Below are 21,481 nucleotides of genomic sequence, written 5' to 3' on the forward strand. Positions count from 1 at the left end.
AAAAATTTGTTCTTCCCAGCATGGAATGATCTGAAATACTTAGAGATGAGATAAAGGAGAACAATCTATAAAGGTTTTTTAGAACAGCTGGTTAAACTTTAGCTTCTGCCTAGTTTCTTAGAAGAGAATGGGGTGTATTATTACAATATTTAATCATATCAAGAATTAGTGTTTTTTTAGGTTGGTTCGACATTTTTCTTAGACTCGGGTGTGGGTGAGACAAGACAAGCAGCACTTTCAGAGTGGGAATCCGGGTGAGTGATTTTTAATTCTATGGATGTCCGTGAAATCCAAAGAAGATGATAGTAAACTGGGTGGAAGTGGGAAATACCACGGAAAGCAGGCCTAATGCAAAGGGACCCAAATAGGTCAGGAACATCCCTTCAGGAAAGAACAGGGAGTTTCACTCAGACAAGAAGCAGCTGCAGGAAGAGGCCCCACGTGACAGCAGGGACTGCTCTGCCATGGGCACTAGCCTCGAAGCGTCTCCCCACTGACACAGCCCCTGCTGCCGCTGCCAGCTCCGCGAACCTGCCTTACGCCCCCCCACGAGCTCAGAACAGCCCCCGCCGCGCGCCCAGCAGCTCTCCGCTCCCCAACCCGCCACCCGTCCAGCGTCACGTGACCCCGCGCGCTGCCCCAACCCGTCCCCCGTCCCCAGGGTTGGGCAGCGGCTTCTTGCTCTCCACGCCCCATCCATTTCCTTCCTTCCTCCCCACGCTCAGGCTCCGCCCCCTCGCTCTCTTCGCGGCCGCGCTTGGCCCTTCCTGGGCTCCGTAGCGGCCCCGCCTCTTGTCTCTGTCTGTGCCTTCTCGGCCCCCATACGCCGCGGAGCTCCCGTTGGTGGGTGCAGGATGGTGAGTGAGCACCGGGCCCGTGTCTCCGTCACCGGTAACCGGGGGGCTGCAGTCAGGAGACCGAGGGACGGGGGGATATGGAGAGGGGCTGGGCTCCCTGCTTGTAGGGCCCGGCTCCTTCCCCCGCCGGCCCGGCTTATGCGGAGTCATCGCCCATCCCCCGCTGAGGCCTGTGCCCCGCCGGCCCCGGAGCGAGGGGAGCGGGCAGGAGTGGGGGGAGGAGGAACGACGTGGGGGGGGTATTTACCGATTTCGGGAGGCAATTTATTTCTAAGCCGTAAAATCATCTCCCGGAAGGGAGCGTCCCCCCGAGCCCTGTCCAGAAGGGGCCGGTCCCCCTCAGGCACAGCCCCTCGTCCTGCGCCGCCGGCCAGCGAAGGGGGCAGATCCCCGCTGCTACAAGGCACAGGCGAAACAAAGGAGGGTGGAAATGGCAAAGCTGCCACCCATGTTAACAGTCTCACGTCTTATCCGGTACCCCATGAGGAGACTGAAAAGATTTCTCTTCTGTAGGCCTGCCTGTCTGGTATTTAGCAAAACGGGGAAAAAAACAAACTGGGGCTGGGGCCGGGTCCTGTCCCCTTTCCCACACCCACAATTGGTTTGTTAATCTTCGTTTAAATAATAAAAATACCTAATTTTGACATAATGTTTTTCATCAGTAGATCTCAAAGTGCTCACATCGTGGGGTGCTGTGTAGGGTATTGCCAACACGAAGTGTTCAAAAACCACAAGTACCTTAACATTCTTGAGATTTTTAAAATACAATTTTGGGTCGTTTTATCTCCTTTTTAATGTTTGAGTGTTTGGACAATACTTGGGTCACATTTTCAGTTTTCACAACCACAAGGTTGAGAAACCTGTTTGGTTTTTTCGTAATGGCAGCTGAGATGCTCACATAATCACACGACTCTAGTAGCTAGCGCTTTGAGTAAAAACACCTAGAATCTCAAGAGCTGACAATAGTGTATTAAGCCTACAATTAAAATACACAGCTTTATTGTTTCATTGCCTTAACTGATTAGCAAAAGCTAACCCATTTTATAGTCTAACTCATTAACAATGTGAAAAGTCATATAAAAACCTGTGGACTTAATAACACAGTTTGCCCAGTGAACACCCATGTCTGATAGTGAAGGGTAAGATTATGTCATGGATTCTGTGACTTTCTGAGACCTCTGTGATGTTTTCCAGCCCTGGGATGGTGGGCTGGAGCTGGCAGCCGCCATGGAGCCCTGCAGCTCTGAGCTGCCACGGGCAGCGGTTTGCAGGAGCCATGGGCACTGGGGGGACCCTTGCAGCTCTCAGCTGCCATGAGCAGCAGGTGCTGGATTCCCCCACCGTGGCAGTGGGGCTGGGGCTCGGGATCTCATGCACCTCCCCCTGAGTTTGGGCTTCAGTCCTCCCCCAGTCAGCCCCATTTTGTTACAGTTATTTTTAGTAAAAGTCAGGGACAGGTCACAGGCAATTTAAACCTGTGCCTGAGTTTTACCAAAAATACATGTGACAAAATCTTAACCTTATTGATAGTACATTCTTTTCACTAGCTTTAATACCAATCCTTGATTTAGTACAGATGAGTACACTAGCTTTATGTGATGAGTTGTATTATTGACAAGGAAATAATTTACAGGCCTTGGAAACAGGGATTGCCATCTTCCTGGCATATCTAGTTCAACTGTGGCCAATACTTTATGCTTCAAAGGAAGGAGATTTAACCATTATGCACCAAGCTAGTGCAATGCTGTATCAGTCCAAAACATAGCCCTTTGGTCAGTCCATATTGCTCCACTCTTCAAATCCCTTCACTAACTCTCCTGCTTGAGAAGATTGATTTATTCTAGGATTTACCAGCAGTTTGTTTAGCCTTATTAAAATGTATCTAATTGCATATTCTTTTTGCAAGATTCTTGCAAGATTCTTAATATTCCAGATACAAATAGCTTGCTTGCTTTCATTTGGGTGTCATCTTTGTTTTCCTTTAGGGTCAAAGTCAAAGTGGTGGACATGGTCCTGGGGGTGGCAAGAAGGATGACAAGGTAAATAATGAAAAATCAATTGCCCTTTTTTAATAGGGTAAACTGCATGACTAATTCCAAAGTTTTCAGCAATGGATTTTTAAATAATCTTTTGTTCCATGTACTCAAAACTGCCTAAAATTTGCCCATTGCTTATATTGCCTAGCCTCCCCAAATATCTCTTTCATATGCATGTTGTAGAAGAACTCACATGGTTTACTCAGAAAATGGCTTGCTCTGTAAACTGTACAAGAGGCACTAAAAATTACATGGCAGTAATATCCTACTTACAAAAAGTGAAATAAAAATAGCTCTTGGTCACAAAGGAGTTGACTTTTCAAAATCTGCAGGCAGATACCTGATTTGTGAGTACCGAGTCAGCACCTGTGCACATCAGCTGCAAGTGCATTTTTAAAAATCCAACTAATATGGCTTTCTTTCTTGTGGCTTAGGAAGAAAAATGAGTCCTTCTGAGCTAGAATTCTGTTTATGCAGGCAATCTTATAAATATACAAATTAACAACCGAATTTAATATATTTGGATGTAGATTAAACTGCAAAGTAAACAAACTGCAAAACCTGACTGCTCCTTTATGTTGTAAAATAACACTGGGATAAGTCTCCACAGTGCAGTGCTGCTGCAACAGAGCAAAGTGTTCTGTTCTGCGTGTGGAAGCTGTGCGCTGTGTGACATAGGATGGCTAGTGTAAACACTTTGCCTTGCTGCAACTTACACCATCACACCAGTGCAGAGAGCAGTAGTGTGATTCTCTAGTGTAGACTAGGCTTGAGAGTCAACCTCCTCTCTCCCTTAAGCCTCACTTTAGAGGCCTCGAAGATTTACAGTTCAGGTTTCAGCCTCCTGTGACATCAGATTCCTAGTTTTCCAAAAACTGGCAAAGTCCTTCATCTGAAAGAGGCAACTCAAGATCTGATATATCTAATGTATAAAGTAAGCAGGAAAATAATTAGTTTTTTTTAAAGCCTCCCTCTTTATATATTATACATCATCAAGGAGGAGTAAAAGGCACAAACCCAGTACATCTTTGCATTGTAATTCACTTTCAAATTGAGTTATTTTTCAGCTTGGCACTGTGATGGATTTCTGTGGCTTGTTCTTGTGATATCTATTCTGATTTTTGTTTTGTGCTTGTCTGATTTGGTTTAAAAGGATAAGAAGAAGAAATATGAACCTCCAGTTCCAACTAGAGTGGGGAAAAAGAAGAAGAAAACAAAGGGACCAGATGCAGCCAGCAAACTCCCACTGGGTAAGTATGTTTATTTCTCCTACAATCTCACAAGGCTCTTATAATATTGTGGGATCTAGGGTTCTGATCCTGCAACAAGCTCCACAAGGGCATATAGCGGTCTGCTTCCACAGATCATACTGCAGGATTAGGCCTAAATCTCAAATGACTAAATTGTAAAACCAAAGGTAACACTGTAAAGATTTTATTAGAAATAATTTCCCTATTGCTTGGTTAAGGTTATTAGAGATTATCTCAGTAATTCTTAATATTTTTTCTGACGAATGCTCTATAGGGCACCCAATTTTTTTTCTTAATGAGGTCAAAAGTGGGGAAGATCCTGTGAATAATATAGTTGGAGTAGGATTGGAATAAGCAAAAGAGTGACTGACCCTCCTGTGCATTTAGGAGCTGGGAGAAGTGATGTTGAGAGTCTCTTCTGTCTGTATAAACAACAAAAATAAGTCTTTTATTCACCTGAATTATCCGTAAACTGTGAAACATTGTCCTTGTGCAGGACCAGTAGGATTTATTCTCTGTAAAATGCACACATATGTTTGAATGGGTTACGTATTCTGTCCAGTAGTAGAACAGTGACACAGATACATGGTATACTACTGTCCATTTGTCTATCAGGTGTTTTTTTAACTGTTGCAGAGGATCTGAACAGGGATACAGTATTAAATTATGCAATGTTGTGGTTAAGGTGCTTGCTCACAGTCATTAACAATTAGATTTTTGCAATTAGATTTGCTCTGTTACGTGAGGTTAGGAGTTTGTTATAGGTTAGGGGTTTGTTACAGGAGTGGGTAGGTGAGATTCTGTGGCCTGCGTTGTGCAGGAGGTCAGACTAGATGATCATAATGGTCCCTTCTGACCTTAAAGTCTATGAGTATGTTTGCTGCTGTTGTAATTCTCTTCACATTCCCAAATGAAACTTGCAGAATGAAACTAAATGAAATTGAGGAGTGGAATGAGGTGGTTGTGGGCTATGAGGCTATTTTTTATTTTTTTTTCCAGAGGCCCTTTCTGGATTTAGAAGGCTGTTAAGGGGGAGAGCTCTTGTTTTAGCACTTATTGTGTGAAACTTTAGCTGTGAGTAGGACATGTGAATTTGCTTTGTATCTATGGCCTTTTCTATACTAAGTTTTCAACCACTGGTGTAGCATGCTGGTGCAAGCAATAGAGCAAACAGGATTTACTCTGATTCCACGCAATTTGTTGTAGCTGGAATAAGCTGCACTGGTATAAATTGTGCAGTACTTCTATAACTCATGTGTATACTGTGCTTTGCACAGGTGTATCTATGACAGTGGATAAAACATCAGTTCAAGGAAGACCTGTAAAAAATTCCTCCTGAACTGAGCCTTTTGCTGTGAGATTGTGGCTGGCATTTTTGTTTTCTTTAAGTTCTCCATCAGGTGAAGCACTGGGGGTCTGGAAGGATCATTCAGAATCCGGACTGAATACTGTAGATATGTCTAACATATGAGGCAGGACAAGGGAAAAAGGAAACTGTGGTTCCTGATTTTGTTTATAAACAATGGTGAAATTGTGCATTTAGTAATGCTATTCCAGCTGACTTTTAGTAAAAGGGGAAGGAGGAGAAAGGAGAAAAACATTAAACTCTCTAGAATTGGGTTTTCCAGGGTTTGGGCGTTTAAGATGTATTGCAGCTGTTCTATTGAACTTGCTCTGTTTAAGGGCTGTACTTTTTGATTAGCTAATAGTCAGTTGCTTTGTTAGTTTAAAGTAACCTTTTCTTTACTGTGGTTAATTTATTTCTACCACTGTGGTTTTTGTTCCGGGGTGTCTTAGTGATTCTTCTGTGAACATTTTTCTCCTTTTGCTCTTCTGCTCAATATGCAACGGCAATCAAAAAAGCTGTCAGAATGTTAGGAACCATTAAGAAAGGGATAGATAAGAAGACAGAAAATATCATCATGACACTATATAAATCCATGGTACGCTCACACCTTAAATACTGCATGAAGTTCTGGTTGCCTCATCTCAAAAATATATATATTAAAATTGGAAAAGGTACAGAGAAGGGCAGCAAAAATGATTAGGGGTAGGAAACAACTTCCATATGAGAAGAGATTAAAAAGCCTGGGACTTTTCATCTTGGAAAAGAGATGACTAAGTGGGGTATGATAAAGGTCTGTAAAAATGTGAGTGGTGTAGAGAAAATTAATAAGGAAGTATTACGTATTCCTTCATATAACATAAGAACCAGGTATCACCCAATGAAATTATTAGGCAGCAGGTTTAACACAAACAAAAGAAGCTACTACTTCACACAACACACAGTCAAGCTGTGGAATTCATTGCCAGGAGAGGTTGTGAAGGTCAAAACTATAACAGGGTTTAAAAAAGAAATAAGTTCATGGAATCTATTAGCCAAGATGGTCAGGGATACAACCCAATGCTCTGGGTGTCCTTAGTGTCTGAATTCCAGAAGCTGGGAATAGACAATAGGGGATGGATCTCTCTATGATTGCCTGTTCTGTTCATTCCCTCTGAAGCACCTGACATTGGCCACTGTCAAAAGACAGGATACTGGGCTAGATGGACCATTGGTCTGGCCCAGTATGGCCGTTCTTATGCTCCACTGTCTTTAAAGTTGAATAAAGTATTGCTTTACTATGCTGCCTGATGGCTGGAAACCCCACTGGGAAATTACATCCATATTCTAGGCCACTGGAGCTTTTTTGTGGTGAGGTATTAGCATGGTAGTGGCTATGGCTGCCAGAGCATAATCTTAGTTTGCAGTGCCTACCTCTGCTTGATGCACTCTTACCTTGTTAGATTCTGGAAGTATTGACTCATCTACTAATGTGCCATTGAAAACCCTGGTAGTGGTTGGGTAGATTTATAGAGAAACACACCTAAAGCCATCACCCCAGAGACTGTTGTGGTAGAAGGTAATTATGACATTTGGAAGAAAATCCGATTAGAAACTTTCATTTAAATAACTAGTATCTTGAAAAGATTTGCTGGTGGATTTCTTAGTTTACAGGCCTTTGGGTAATGATTCAGACTGGCCTGTTAATAAGGATTAGGCCAGCAGTTTCTTGCAATGAATTATTGAATAGCTTATACCGTATCTAAATGGGAGTCAGATATACAGTGATTCGACTTCTTTCATTACAGTGACACCTCACACACAATGCAGACTCAAATTGCTGAAATTAGAGAGAATTAAAGATTACCTACTTATGGAGGAAGAATTTATCAGAAATCAGGAACAGATGAAACCTTTAGAAGAAAAGCAAGAGGTAAGTCTGAGGAAATTATTACACTCTTATTAAAACTGAGATACTACTAACCTAGATCTTTAGAAGTAAAATTGTAAACAATGTAAACTAGTTAATGCACAAGACCTGGAAATAAAGTGACTGAAATTTATAAAAACAGATTAAATATTTAATATTTATTTTAATTGTATTTAATAAAGCATAGATGGTACAGTCTCCTTACCGAGCGGCTCCCTAGTTGAAGAACAGAAGGTGGAGGAGTCTACTTTCAGGAATATTGGGGACTGGACTAGTGGGTTGAGTTTCAATACAGTTTATTATAGGTGGGGCATGTGTTTTTGTTTAGTGGGTCTCTGAAGGTGGAACTCTCCAAGGTGGCCAGCCAGCAGAGAAGGGAAGGAATGCACTAGACACATACACATTCTTATAGGGTAAGCTACAGAGGCATAAAGCAACATGAGATTAAACAAGTGATTTAGCTTCTTAGCTGCCCCAAAAAGAGAGCTCCTATCCTCCTCTGCTGTGGAAGCTACATTCCTCAGGGACTGTGGGATCTATACCGCATCACAAGAAGTAGAAAGGACTTTTTTTTTTTTTTTTTTTCCAAATAGTTGTCAAAAGAACTGGGTAATGAATTTCCATTTTTTTCCTCACACGGGCAGTAGTTCTTACTTTAGTATATATGTTTAAAGCAGTACAATACATGTTTTGCCGAAGCTATTTTTTTTTTTTTTCTGTGTTTAGTTCTTTGCTTTTGCTTGTTTGTTTCTTGCAGGAAGAGAGATCAAAGGTCGATGATCTGAGAGGAACCCCAATGTCTGTAGGTACCCTGGAGGAGATTATTGATGATAATCACGCTATAGTGTCTACATCAGTGGGATCTGAGCACTATGTCAGTATTTTGTCTTTTGTGGACAAAGATCTTCTAGAACCAGGCTGCTCTGTTTTGCTCAATCATAAGGTAAGTTGTTTCACAATATGAAGATGGAGTGGTGTGCAAGTTCCAATATCCTTTTGAACTAGCCTTTGTTTTTGGATCTGTTATAAGAGTACCATAGTGCAAGATCCAAGAATAAGTGCTTTGTGTGTTTCATGTCGCTGTGTGAATGTACAGTACATTTAATCTTGGATTCCTGGGTAGTTTTGTGTTTTATCTTTAGGATCATTCTTCAGTAAAATGCATGCTATTTTACTTATGTTTGGTATTGGTATACCACTTGGACTAGGTTCATGCTGTGATAGGAGTCCTGATGGATGACACAGATCCTTTAGTTACAGTGATGAAAGTGGAGAAGGCCCCTCAGGAGACTTACGCTGACATTGGTGGCCTTGACAACCAGATTCAAGAAATTAAGGTATTTATATTTAGTAATTTATCTAATTAATAAGAAAACTTTTAAGCATCTGTTATCAGGAAGTTACCTAGATGATGGTCCAAAACTTGTGCATGAATTGTCACAATTGCTGTGGAACCCAAGACAGCACTGAGCTTTCTGGGATTTTGTACATTTTAAATCCTCAGCCTTAGCAGTCTTTTACAATTATATCAAGATTTTCAAAAGTGACTAGTGATTTTGGGAGTCCTATTTTGCCTCACTTTAAAGAGACGTGATTTTCAGAAAGTGCTGATTTCCTTCCCTCTGAAATAGGTACCTTTTTGGGTGCCCACCTTGAGTCACCCTTAAACACTAGTGAAAATGTTGGCCTTAATAATTGATAATTAACACATTGAGGAAACCAGATTTCTCTTGTTGAATAATCCTCAGATTATAGAGGCGTCCTCTAGTGCTCTGTACACAGGATTAGGAGCCATGAATTCCTGAATTCTAAATTAAGCTCTGACATTGACTTGCTATGTGGCCTTTGGCTGTGCACTCATTCAGCCTTAATGTTTTCATTTCTAAAATGGAGACAGTAATACTCAATTACTTCATGTGACTGTTGTGCGGATTAATTAGTCAATATTTGTAAAATACTTTAATACTTGTTCTTATGTTATAGGAGTCTGTGGAGCTTCCTCTCACCCATCCTGAGTATTATGAAGAGATGGGTATAAAGCCTCCCAAAGGAGTAATTCTTTATGGCCCACCTGGCACAGGTATCCTACATAACAGTAACTTTAAGTATGCTCAATTAATCTCATTTAAAGTATTAAGTGCAGATCCACAAAGATACTTAGGCACCTAAGTCCCAATTCTGGCTCCACTGCGATTCACAAAACTCCTGCTGCACCCCATAGCTGCTGGATGAGGTTAGGGCCTGAGTCTTCAGGGTAAAAGTTCCCTCAGCGCTTGAGTTTTTGCCTCTGGGCGTGCACGCTACTGCCTCCCTAACGGTGTTCCGAAGCTTATCTCCTGCATAAGCCCTAGAGCAGTTCACAAACTGGGGGAAGATAGGTGTCATCCACCTAAGTCACATGTGTAGCCAGACCATTCTGGTGGGCATGTTCAGAGGCCACCTCCTGGATTAGGCCCTGTTCAGAGTCTTCCCGGAGGAGGAGGAGGTGCCCACCTTATAACTTTAGCCAGTGGTTAGAGCACTCACCTGGGGTGTCAGAGACCCAGGTTCAATTTCCCCATCTGCTGGAGAAAGGATTTGAATAGGGGTCTCCCACTTCTCAGGAGAGTGCTCCAATCACTGAGCTGTGGAATATTCTGATGTGGGGCTTCCTCAGTTTCTCTGGTTGAAGTTGTGGATAAATACTTGAGTCATTAGAGCATGGGGACTGGACCCTTGATCTCCCATCTCCCAGGTGGATGCCTTAACCCCTGGGCTCAGAGTCATTCTCACTCTGTTTCTCACTGGCCCAATGACTAATCCACTGTTGATAAATACTTAAATAGTCATTGGGCCAGAGAGAGAGACTGACTCTGCATTGCAATGGTTACAACGCTCCCCTGGGATGTGGGAGGCTCGGGTATGGTAGCTTTGCACCTGTCATGTCCCGCAAGAAATGCCTTAAGCCACCTAAGCCTTTTGACACAAAGAGGCGGGTCTTCTTTCATGGATCATTAAGCAGAGGTAGGTGCCTATCTCCAGGATACACCCATCATTGTCTAGCTTAGGTGGAGAGCTGCCTAGAACGTTGACTTTTGTGGATCATGTTCTAAGGCTCCTAACCCTCCCCATTCATTGTATAGGAAGCCTGTGTGCCTACCTCAATCATTGAGGATCGCAGTGTTGTTTCTGTGATTTTTCTAGGCACCTAAAAGTTTAGCGCTGTGATGCTCAGCATTGCAATGTCTTAGTCATTGAGTTGTAATTTTAATATAATTAGACTTGGTATATCAGCACTGTTCTGTATTTCATGCATCTTTTTTCTTAAAGTTAATAATTGTTACTGCAAACTCACTGCAGTGTTTCTTTACAATTGATAATAGGTAAAACCTTACTAGCCAAAGCAGTGGCAAACCAGACCTCAGCAACCTTTCTGAGAGTTGTTGGCTCCGAGCTTATACAGAAGTACCTAGGTGATGGTCCAAAACTTGTCCGTGAATTGTTCCGCGTAGCTGAGGAGCATGCTCCATCAATCGTCTTTATTGATGAAATAGATGCCATTGGTACAAAGAGGTAGTGTATTGCATTCACACTTCCACACTGAATATAATAATAATTTTGTCAAGAACAATAGGGAAGTTATCTGAAACATTTCCGTTTGTGTTGAATTTCTCCTTTCGTCATTGCCATTTTGGTAGGTTAAATCAGGGGCTCTCAAACTGGCAGTCGGGACCCCTCCAGGGGTCGCGAGTTTATTACATGGGGGTCATGAGCTCTCAGCCTCCAGCCCCAAACCCTGCTTTACCGCCAGCATTTATAATGGTATTAAATATATTTAAAAGTGTATTTAATGGTAAGGGGGGGGTCGCACTCAGAGGCTTGCTATGTGAAAGGGGTCACCAGTACAAAAGTTTGAGAACCACTGGCTTAAATGATTTTTAATGTGAACAACACTTCCATTTGTTGACAAGTAAAATTTGAAGTAGTTACTACAAAATTCTCAAAAAAATTATCTCAAGACATTTTTTGTTATAAGATATGCCAAAAGTTAGCTGCTAGTGTAGTAGAACCTAACAGTATAGCTAGAGTAATGATGGATTGCTTTAGGCAGAAAGAGATGGCTTGTTTAACAAATAAATTCTTCATGCCTCTAACATTAGCTGAGTACGACATTTGATTACTTTAACTTATTTTTCTATTGTTATTATTTATATAAATCTGTAGATGCTTGTCTATACATTCTGCTATGTAGGTATGTAGGGCTGTAGATAAGTTTAAAATAACATTGTTTGGGTGTAGCATGGTAAAAATCCATGCTCAATAACTTTCCATAACTTTTATAGCATTTAATTGTTATGCTGTCCACAGCAGAAGTTAATAAAATTGATCCATGTGAGTGAGCCATTATGTCACTCTGAACTAATGTCAGCTTGCATCCAGGCTGTGCTGTTTTAAAGATGGAGCAAGGTTTAATTGGGACTGACGCACTTCACAGCTTAAGGTGTCCTTAAAGCAGCCCATTATCACCCTAAAAATCAAAGTGTTGGAAATAGCAGTATATATTTGCACATTTTGGGATGTCTGGAGGTGCCATTTTCATACTTCGGTTTAAAAAAAAACAAAAACCAAACTGTTTCAGTAAAACACACTGCAGGTCTGACTTGAATCAGCACAGGCAAAGAGATTGTTAGAGGGATGCTGTCAAGTCCTAACAGCTGGAAGCTAAAGTCAGCAATGGTCAAATTGGAAGTGACACACATTTTTAACATTGAGGGTAATTAATCATTGGAATAGCTTACCAAGGAATGTGATACATTCATCACTCAATCTTTACATCAAGACTGGATGTGTTTCTAAACTGTATGTTCTAATTTTTTATTATGGTACTACCTAGGGGACCAATCAAGCATCAGGCCCCATTGTGCTAGTCCCAGTCTCTGCCCCCAAAATTTTACAGTGTAAATAGACAAGACTGGAAAATGTAAGGGGCATTATATACCAGCAGAATGATTGTTTGTAAATGTCATGTTAGTTCTTAGATTTAAAAAAATAGGGAGGGATTTGTTAGGAGGGGATTAGATAAATATAGGGCTCTGGTTCAACCTGAAATTACTGGACTAGATATTGGAATCATGTGAAATTCTGTGGCTTTTTCTATGCAAAGGTCAGACTAGATTATTGTAATACTTTCTGACCATAAAATCTGTGCATATATGAAAAACTGGAAATGAATTAATTAATCAGTTTCTGAGAACGCACCCTTCTAAATAGTATGTTTACAATTTTTTAAAAATTCCTGTTAAAAAAATTGAGGATTTTTCTGCTTCCCTATTTATAAGGGCCTTTTCATTAAGGGACAAACTAACTATGCACACTGATGCACAAAGTAAACACTGGAAAAATAAAAGAATATTTGCTCATCTTTCAGTTTAGTGTTACACCTCTACCCCGATATAACACGAATTCGGATATAATGCGGGGGTTGCGCGCACTCCAGCAGATCAAAGCAAGTTCGATATAACACGGTTTCACCTATAGCGTGGTAAGATTTTTTGGCTCCCAGGGACAGCGTTATATGGGGGTAGAGGTATACTTGTAACTGCAGAAGAGCCAACATTTTCAGTCAGAAATGTGACTTTAAAGTTGGGTGTCTCTTTTGAAGGCTGTTTCTCTGTCTTCTGCTTACCTTATTGGACCCAGGTGGTATATAAACTGACCTATTGTGAAAGCTTTTGTATTTGAGGGCATATTTACATTCCTATATAACCTGGGTGTTTTAAGCTCTGACGAAAAAAGCTGTTTATAATCATTGGTAGAGTGTCAGAGCATTTATTTCTGATATGCTGATCATTTTATTATTGGTAAAGAAAAGTATTTTTTGTACAGGGTTTAGTTTAGTTATATTTCTTTCTCTTGCCCATTCTCAAAGATATGACTCAAATTCTGGTGGTGAAAGAGAGATCCAGCGTACGATGCTGGAGTTGCTGAACCAATTAGATGGGTTTGATTCCCGTGGGGATGTGAAAGTTATCATGGCCACAAACAGAATAGAAACATTGGATCCAGCATTAATCAGGCCAGGTAAGAGACTTTTTATTAAGTCACATTTACTCCAAAAAGCTTCTTGTGCCAGGTACTGAATTTCATTTCTGCCTTTCTTTATAGAACATTGTTTGAGACTCTCCATAATCGTTTTATGGCTTAGAAGGAATATTGATTTAGGAGTATAAAAAGTCAGTCCTTCTGAACAGGATGTAAAATATGAATCATGATGTATGTGCATGGAGAAAAAGGATAGTTTTCAGTTACAGGAGAAATAGCATTATAAATGCATTATGTATAGTTAATCCCAAGGAAGAATATGAAAATTATTTTAAATGTATCCTGCTGTGAGGCAGGGAAGTGATATCATCCCCATTTTACAGATGGGGAGCTGACGCAGAATGACTAAGGACTAGTCATTCACAAAAGGACTTAGGTGCTTAACTGACATTTCAGGTACCTAAATCCCCAAATCAGGTCACAATGGGGTTAACAAAAGCCTTGTTCAGCTGCCCCAGAATGCTGTAGGCACCTAAGTTTTCACAGTAAAAGTTCCCTACATGCCTATATTTTTGCATGTACTCATGTGCAATGCAGTAGCCTTCCTCTAGACGTCCAGATGCCTAAGCCCCCAGAGCAATGTATAAAATAGAAAGAGAGGTGTTCCTCTGCCTAACTTGCCTGTGGGACCTGATCTGGTGCGCGGCTCAGAGCTCACCTACCAGATCAGGCTTCCATAGGTGAGCCCACCCAAAGTACTGGGGAAGTGCTGGAGAGAGGAAGACGTCCCTCTTACCTTTTAGCCCAGGGGCTAGGCTACTTATGCAGGAGACCCCCCTCACCCCCCACTTCAAGTTGCTCCTCCAAGTAAGTGTGAAGGGATTCAAACAGGGATCTGCCACCAGTAGGTTATGAAATAGTCTGTGCGGTTCCCTCTGTCTCACCTCTTGAGGTTGTTCCACCATGAATAAATGATTAGTCACTAGTCTAGAGAGAGAACAAGCATAAGAATGACTCTATAATGGGTGTTCAAGCACTCATTTGGGCCATGGGAGACCCAGTATACAGTCCCCCTGCTCTAATGACTTTTTCTTGTTTATTTATCCACAGTGCAACAGCTACAGTAGGAGCGAATGAGGGAGGCCCACATCAGATTCTCTCATAGTCCAATGGTTGGGCACTCACCTGCGAGGTGGCAGATCCCTGTTTGAATCCTTTCTTCCCCTCAGGCAAAGTGGGGACTTGAACCAGGGGTCTTCCACAGCCCATGCGAGTATCCACTGGGCTAAAAGTTATAAGAGAGGTCCTGGCACCCCCAGCTCCTTGCAAAATGGCATAGGCACCCACTGCTAAGAGAAGATTTGCACTGAGAGTCTCAAGCAGTGGGAGGTGCCTCCCTGCGGCCCAGATTTAGGTGCTGAACTCAGAGGGGTGGGGATGAGGACAGACCACTTGCCTTGGCATCACCCATTGATGAGGAGCAGCCTAGCATGTTGGCTTTTGTGAATCCCATTCTAAGGCACCTATTTCAGACTTTGAGAATCCCAGTGATTTTTCTAGGTGCTGAAAGGGTAGGTGTGATGATGCTTAACCTCACCACACCTAAATTCCTTTGTAAATCTAGCCCACGTTCATGCAGGATGTCTGTCCTAATTGCTATCCTTCCTCTTAGCTGAATGGAAAATGTGCTTCTAGACTATCGAAAAACAGAACACCAGTATTAAATACCAGTACCAGAATTTCTGGGCTGATTTTATTTTTTTCCTCTGAGTATAAACCTGGCACCTACCATTCTGTCTGCTCTGGAGTATGCTGCTCTTTAATAAAGGTAAAACTATCCAAGCACTTAATTCAGTGCAAACACAATGTGAAGTGCTTGTTTTTGATCACTTGTATTTAATTCACAGATAAAGCTGGTGAACTTTAAGGTTACTTAGAATACTTGTATACAAAGGAACTCCAGTTTGAAAAATAGAAGTCTAAGCATTAAAAGCTTTAAGCCTCACTCATGTTAGCAGGTACCTGTTTTAAATAGGAAAGGGCGAGTGCCAGGATGTTCTCTGTGACAAGTTTTTACTTATTGAACTTGCTTTCCTTCCTTTGCCAGAGCCTGGATGTGGCAACCTTCAGGCTATAATGCAGGAGTGTCCTGTTTGGTTGGAATTTAATAGGGAATGGAGAAGATTGGGCTGGATGATGATGTTTATTTTTAAAGATCTATAGGGTTCAGTCCTTAGGTGGGTTTCTTGCCTGGAAAAATATTAAAAATCAGATATAAAAGCTGAGCAGCAACAAAACTTGAGCTGGGCACAGATACTATACTGTAAAGTTGTAAAAACAGCCAACAAGAGATTCTAAGTGTTTGGGAAGTAAGAAGGAAGCTACCCCACATCTGTGAGGTTTACACTTTTCCACTGAAGCTGGTCACTATTTGAGACAAGATAATGGACTAGATGGACTTCCCTCTGATCCAGTTTGTCAATTCTTATGTTCCTCTATTTAAATATGACTAGGCCAGTAGTAGTTCTCTCCCTATTTCATTTAAACATTATGGGACAGTGACTGTCTATTTTGTCTTGCACACAGACCCTACAGTGCAACACTGCATAAACATTAATAAAACGGTCACAGCTTGTTCATATTCTCATGAGCATGGAGCCTCACCTACCTTCTGACCTCAGTTTTTCTTCCAGAATATGGCTGTGGGACATTGCCTCCACACCTCTGCCAATGTGGGGGAAACAGTGACAGCTCATTCTGTACTTCTTCAGGGGACAGAGCACTTCAAACTCCACTGCTTTCAATCGAGAATCACTTAAATGTCTTTCCTACACACAGGGCGTATTGATAGGAAAATTGAGTTCCCCTTACCAGATGAAAAGACCAAGAAGCGCATCTTTCAGATCCACACAAGCAGGATGACTTTGGCAGATGATGTAACTTTAGATGAGCTTATTATGGCTAAAGATGATCTGTCTGGCGCAGATATTAAGGTAAGGTGCACTAGTGCTGACTAAGTTTGTAAACATCAGTTATGATAAATGTGTAATATCTGGGGTGAATTAAGACCTTATGCTATGATCCAAATAAGCAGTCCCCTTCCTCTACTACTGTAAGACAGTCAAACTGACCTTCAAAGCTTTTACTGTTTTCTCTCCTTTAGCATTGATTAGAGCAGTGATACTCAGGCCTCAGTGGTGCAGAAGGCAAATTGGCAATCACCATCACCCAAAAGAGCCACAATAGTGTGAATTCATTGTTCATTTACTATATGTATGTATTCTTACAGCAAAATGACTGACCAAATATTGATTTTAGCAACTATAACAACATAGTAAAAGCATCCTGATTGGTTAGTACAGTAACTCCTCACTTAAAGTTGTCCTGGTTAATGTTGTTACATTGCTGATTAATTAGGGAACATGCTCGTTTAAAGTTCTGTAATGCTCCCTTCTAATGTCGTTTGGCAGTCTCCTGCTTTGTCCACCGCTTGCAGGAAGAGCAGCCCATTGCAGGCTTGGAACCAGGGTGGACCAGCAGCCTTCCTATCAGCTTCCCTGCACAGCAGCTGCCCAGCAGGTTATCAGTTGCTGGCAGTTCCTCCCCTCACTGCCATGTGCTGCTCCTGCCCTCTGCCTTGGAGCTGCTCCCTGAGACTCCTGCTTGCTGTGCGGGGAGGAAGAGGGAGGCTGTCAGGATGTGTCCCTCCCCCTGCTGCACCCCATCTTCCATAGAGCGGGGGGACACACGATGGAAGGAGCTTGTTGGCAGCAGCTGCGGTCTCAGCAAGCTGATCTAATTAACAAGGCAGTGTACTTAAGAGTAGGGTCAGTGTACTTAAAGGGGAAATACGCATCTCTCTCTCTCTCACACACGGTGCGTGTCTATGTTTGTGATGCTGTCTCCCCTCCTCCATTCCTGCTGCCTTGTAGAGTGTGAGAGTTAACCCTTGAGGGCTCAGCCAATTGCTAGTTCATCATTTAGCAGTAAGGCATTCCCTGGGAAATATCCCACCCTCTGACTCCTCCACCTCAACCAAGTTTCACCATCATCATCACTGTTTACCACTATTAAGTTGTTTGTTTAAAACTTTGTGTGTGTGTGTGTGTATATAGTCTTGTCTGGTGAAAAAAAATTTCCCTGGACCCTAACATTCATTCTTATGGGGAAATTGGATTTGCTTAACATTGTTTTGCTTAAAGTTGCATTTTTCAGGAACCTAATTACAACGTTAAGTGAGGAGTTACTGTAACTAAAATCATATTAAAACACTATGTGCTACAAAGAGCTGCAGGAGACACATGAAAGAGTCACTTGCAGCTGCCAAGCCTCCGTCTGAGTATCACTGCATGAGCGGGGACCATCAGTGCCACTCTCTAGCGTCTCCATTTTTTTTTTTTTTTTTTAAACATCAACAATCTCCTGCATTTGGGTGTCAACAAATACCCTAGTGCCATAAAAACCTCTTCATTTACCAAAACTCTACTTACCACACCATTTCTAATGGCTGAGGAGCATGTTTTTCTAAATGCTGAAAATGCAAATGTTAGCATTGGTTGAGTAGAAATTAAAGTCTAAGGGGCTAGAGTCACAAAGGGACATAGTTCCCTAAATCCCAGAATCAGGACCTAATGGAGTCACAAAACCCCTGCTCAGTTTCTGCCTCTGTGTATCCACAGTGCAGCCTCATTTTATGTGATGTACTAACTGTGGGAAAATAGGCATTCCTCCACCTAACTTGTCTGTGGGCACATGCCAGTAGGCATGCTCAGAGCTTGCCTAGTGGATTAGGTCACCTTAGACAAGCTCCCACAAGAGCTTTCTGGGGACCATCCTTCATAACTCTTAGCCCAAAGCATATTCTGATGTAGGGCTTCTTCCGTCTCTCCTGTTGAAGCTGTTCCAATATGGATAAATGAGTCATTGGACCAGTCCTCTTCCTTCAATGATTATTTTTAGATAATTTATCCAGTGGAACAACTTCAACAGGAGTGATTGAGTGTGCCCCACATCAGACTTCTCATAGCTCAGTGGTTAGGGCACTCTTTTTCCCCCTCAGGCAGAGGGGGTACTTGAAGCAGAGTCTCTTACATTACAGGTGAGTACCCTAACTACTGGGCTGAAAGTTTTCAAGGAGTGCCTCTTCTCGCAAAATCATTGGAGACACTGAACTCTGAGGGTAGGGAAGCTTAGTACATAGCATCTCCCATTGGCTAACGCAGGGGATAACTAGGTGGGCAGCATGCTGGCTTTGTGAATCTAACCCAATATTTCATATCCTATCTGGAGGAGCCACTGTCTTGGGGTTGGTTAGTAGTCCTTAGCTACAATACTATTCATCTAAGGCTTTTGAAGGAGGTCACAGTTACAGGCTTGGTGAAGCTGCTGTACCCAAGTTGTAGATGAGAGAAATTTTACATGGAGATAGTGTAACTTGTCTAAAGCCATACAGAAGGTCAGTTGTAGAGCTGAGACTAGGAGTTCTGGCTCCTTGTAATTTCACCTCTAGAGAGACCCATTTTAAAGTTCTGCTTAGCTGATAAGTTCACACACTGGCAGCCTCACTTTACTAGATTGTTGTAGATCAAAGAGGTACAGTTATGGACTGTGCTAAATGTATCTGTTGATTTCCTGTTGGCCTGCAAGCACTGCGTGGATCGGAAACAGAATTATTTGTTAAATACAGGTGTAGACACTTGAGTTCCAGTCTTGTTAGCTTCATTACTTAATATGGCACATAATGATTAGCATGGTTTTGCCACTGTTCTGTTTGCACTGGCATCTAGAAAATATTTGAAAACTGTGTGTCACAGTAATGCATGTGTGGTTTGAGTTGTCTATAGCTAGCAATTAATATCAGCTTTTCTCTTTCGTAGGCAATTTGCACAGAAGCTGGTTTGATGGCTTTGAGAGAACGCAGAATGAAAGTAACTAATGAAGACTTCAAAAAATCAAAAGAGAATGTTCTCTATAAGAAACAAGAAGGCACCCCAGAGGGGCTTTATCTTTAGATTAACTATGTCCACAGAGGGACTCTTCTCATTTTCAAAATACACGAAATGGCAACAGATGTTTCACAGGCCTCATCAATAGAGCATAATGTCTTAGCCTCTCCAAGCATGATGGATGGACTGTGTTTAGTTGTAAGTCTATAAAATACTTATTTCTAAATAAAACATTTGTTTCAGAAAGATTTTTTTAATTGAATGTCTTTATCAACACTTCAGCCATATGTATTAAATTGCCTAGTTACCTATTAGTGGCTTGATGAATTTTTTCATCAAGCTATTGGCTTATATAGCCATTTCAGAAAATAAGACCTGCAGCCACTGTTCAGTCTCATAACTTACTAACTACTGTGAGCAACTTCATTATAAAATTTCTCTGAATTGGATTTGTCAGTTATATAGTACCTCTTCTGTCTATACATCCTAAATGAATCTCCTATACTTTTGTGTTAACTAGATTTAGGCTTACTACAAGATTAACAATTACACCTAGTCCAGTAACGATGGTATTTTTTATAGGATATTTCAATAATAGTACCCAGGCAGTTATAAAAATGGTTAGGAGTTCTGTTTTTGTTTTTTTTTAATAATTCAGACCCTGTTTGTCAGAATCACAGCTGACCAAAACTTTTCATTAAGGACACCTTAGAAAAAGACAGTCTCTAGGTTATGTCAGTTAAAACAGCCTTTTGAAAAGGTCACATTCATGAAGTTAAACGCAACAAAATAATAAAATTAGTCCATACGCTGATGTTTTGGATAAGTTTTAAAAGCTGGTGTTCATATTTAAAACAGAGTTTTAAATACAAGTGTTGCTAAGATAACACAATTGTTATTTTCCTAGACATACAAGTGGTGTGTTTTCAGTTTGAGATCTTGTAAAGTCAAGACTTATATGGTGAAATACATATAGAAGATTCTGCATTTAAGACTATACTGTTCTAATTTTAAAAAAGTGGTTAAGTATACATTTTATAAATCCTGACATCTGCTGAACAATTGTGACTTCTGAAGTTTTACGAATTTGTTCAAAGCACTCACATTGCAATCTCCCAGCTCCTGCCCCTATGAGAACAAATTTCATTTCCACTTTATTTTAGTCACAAAGAATCTCATCACTTACTTCAAATTGTTCCTCTCATCCTCTGACCACAACCTGAGTGAAATGCAATGATTTATAATATCCTGATTATCTGGATATTGCTGCATTCCATAAGCATTGTAGTATATTAAGTTCTGTATATATTTTCCCAAAAGTACTGAGAGCTTCCTAACATGTAGCCACAAGAAAACCCAGAAAGAGCTGGGGACTCTGTATTTCTGCCATATTTGGTCTACTCTCCCTGCAATCACATTCTGATAATTAGTTCTTATAGTGTTAGGGGGCTCATTCCTTCACCCTCTCACTTCCCTGGTCCTTCTCACATGAACAGACTGTAACAATACCCGAAGTCCCAATGTTTATTGGGGTGAACTTCCAGCAAGCATGAGTCTAGTTTCCTTCCTCAGTGTCCCCCTTCCCAGCTCTGACACCACAGAGCCTTGCCTGTGTCCCTGTTCCCATTCCCCCCCTTAGCGAAACATGATTCCAATTCCCCCCCTTACTTCCTGATTGACTGCAGACTATATAGTAAAACTTGAGTTCTGCTTAGCTATACCTTAACCAATCATCTTACTGAAATTTAACCAACCAATCCTAACATATTGTAACATGATTAAACCAATTATATCCCACCACCTTAATTGGTTTACACCAACAAAATTAATTATACAGTAGACAGAAACAATCACAGATTATACAGACAAACAATAGGGAAATGGGGACTACAGTGATAGAACAACAAAGAAATGAAGATTTCACACCCCTGTTATTGATAAGTGAGTTCTTGCCGGACAGGATGCTGTCAAACTAAGCTTCCTTTTACGTCTTCTAGGCTCTTCGCTTTCTCTGGAGGTGATAGGAATACAATCCTGTCCTGATATTCCTAACAGCCCAATAGCACCTTATTTCAATGTGACTAGTTTGGAATGTGAGGATGTGACCGTTCACTCCCT

The 21,481-nt window shown here is 41.3% G+C and overlaps 1 protein-coding gene across 1 annotated transcript; it reads left to right on the top strand.

The window, feature by feature from the left end:
* The first annotated feature begins 757 nt into the window (after positions 1-757).
* On the top strand, positions 758-19,611 carry PSMC1 (proteasome 26S subunit, ATPase 1). The gene is made up of 11 exons (XM_054026377.1): positions 758-857; positions 2,843-2,896; positions 4,047-4,143; positions 7,276-7,400; positions 8,155-8,340; positions 8,606-8,734; positions 9,381-9,477; positions 10,760-10,949; positions 13,306-13,457; positions 16,257-16,411; positions 19,295-19,611. Exons 1-11 carry the CDS (start codon positions 855-857, stop codon positions 19,427-19,429), a joined length of 1,323 nt encoding a protein of 440 aa, XP_053882352.1. The 5' UTR covers positions 758-854; the 3' UTR covers positions 19,430-19,611.
* The last annotated feature ends 1,870 nt before the right edge of the window (positions 19,612-21,481 follow it).

Source organism: Malaclemys terrapin, chromosome 4, assembly GCF_027887155.1.
Source record: "Malaclemys terrapin pileata isolate rMalTer1 chromosome 4, rMalTer1.hap1, whole genome shotgun sequence".
NCBI classification, from domain to species: domain Eukaryota; kingdom Metazoa; phylum Chordata; order Testudines; family Emydidae; genus Malaclemys; species Malaclemys terrapin.

Bases quoted from the DNA above. Each gene is read 5' to 3' on its own strand.
- PSMC1 (XM_054026377.1), top strand. The intron at 7,401-8,154 runs GTAAGTCTGAGG...TGTTTCTTGCAG, and splicing joins CTTTAGAAGAAAAGCAAGAG to GAAGAGAGATCAAAGGTCGA. The intron at 13,458-16,256 runs GTAAGAGACTTT...TCCTACACACAG, and splicing joins TCCAGCATTAATCAGGCCAG to GGCGTATTGATAGGAAAATT.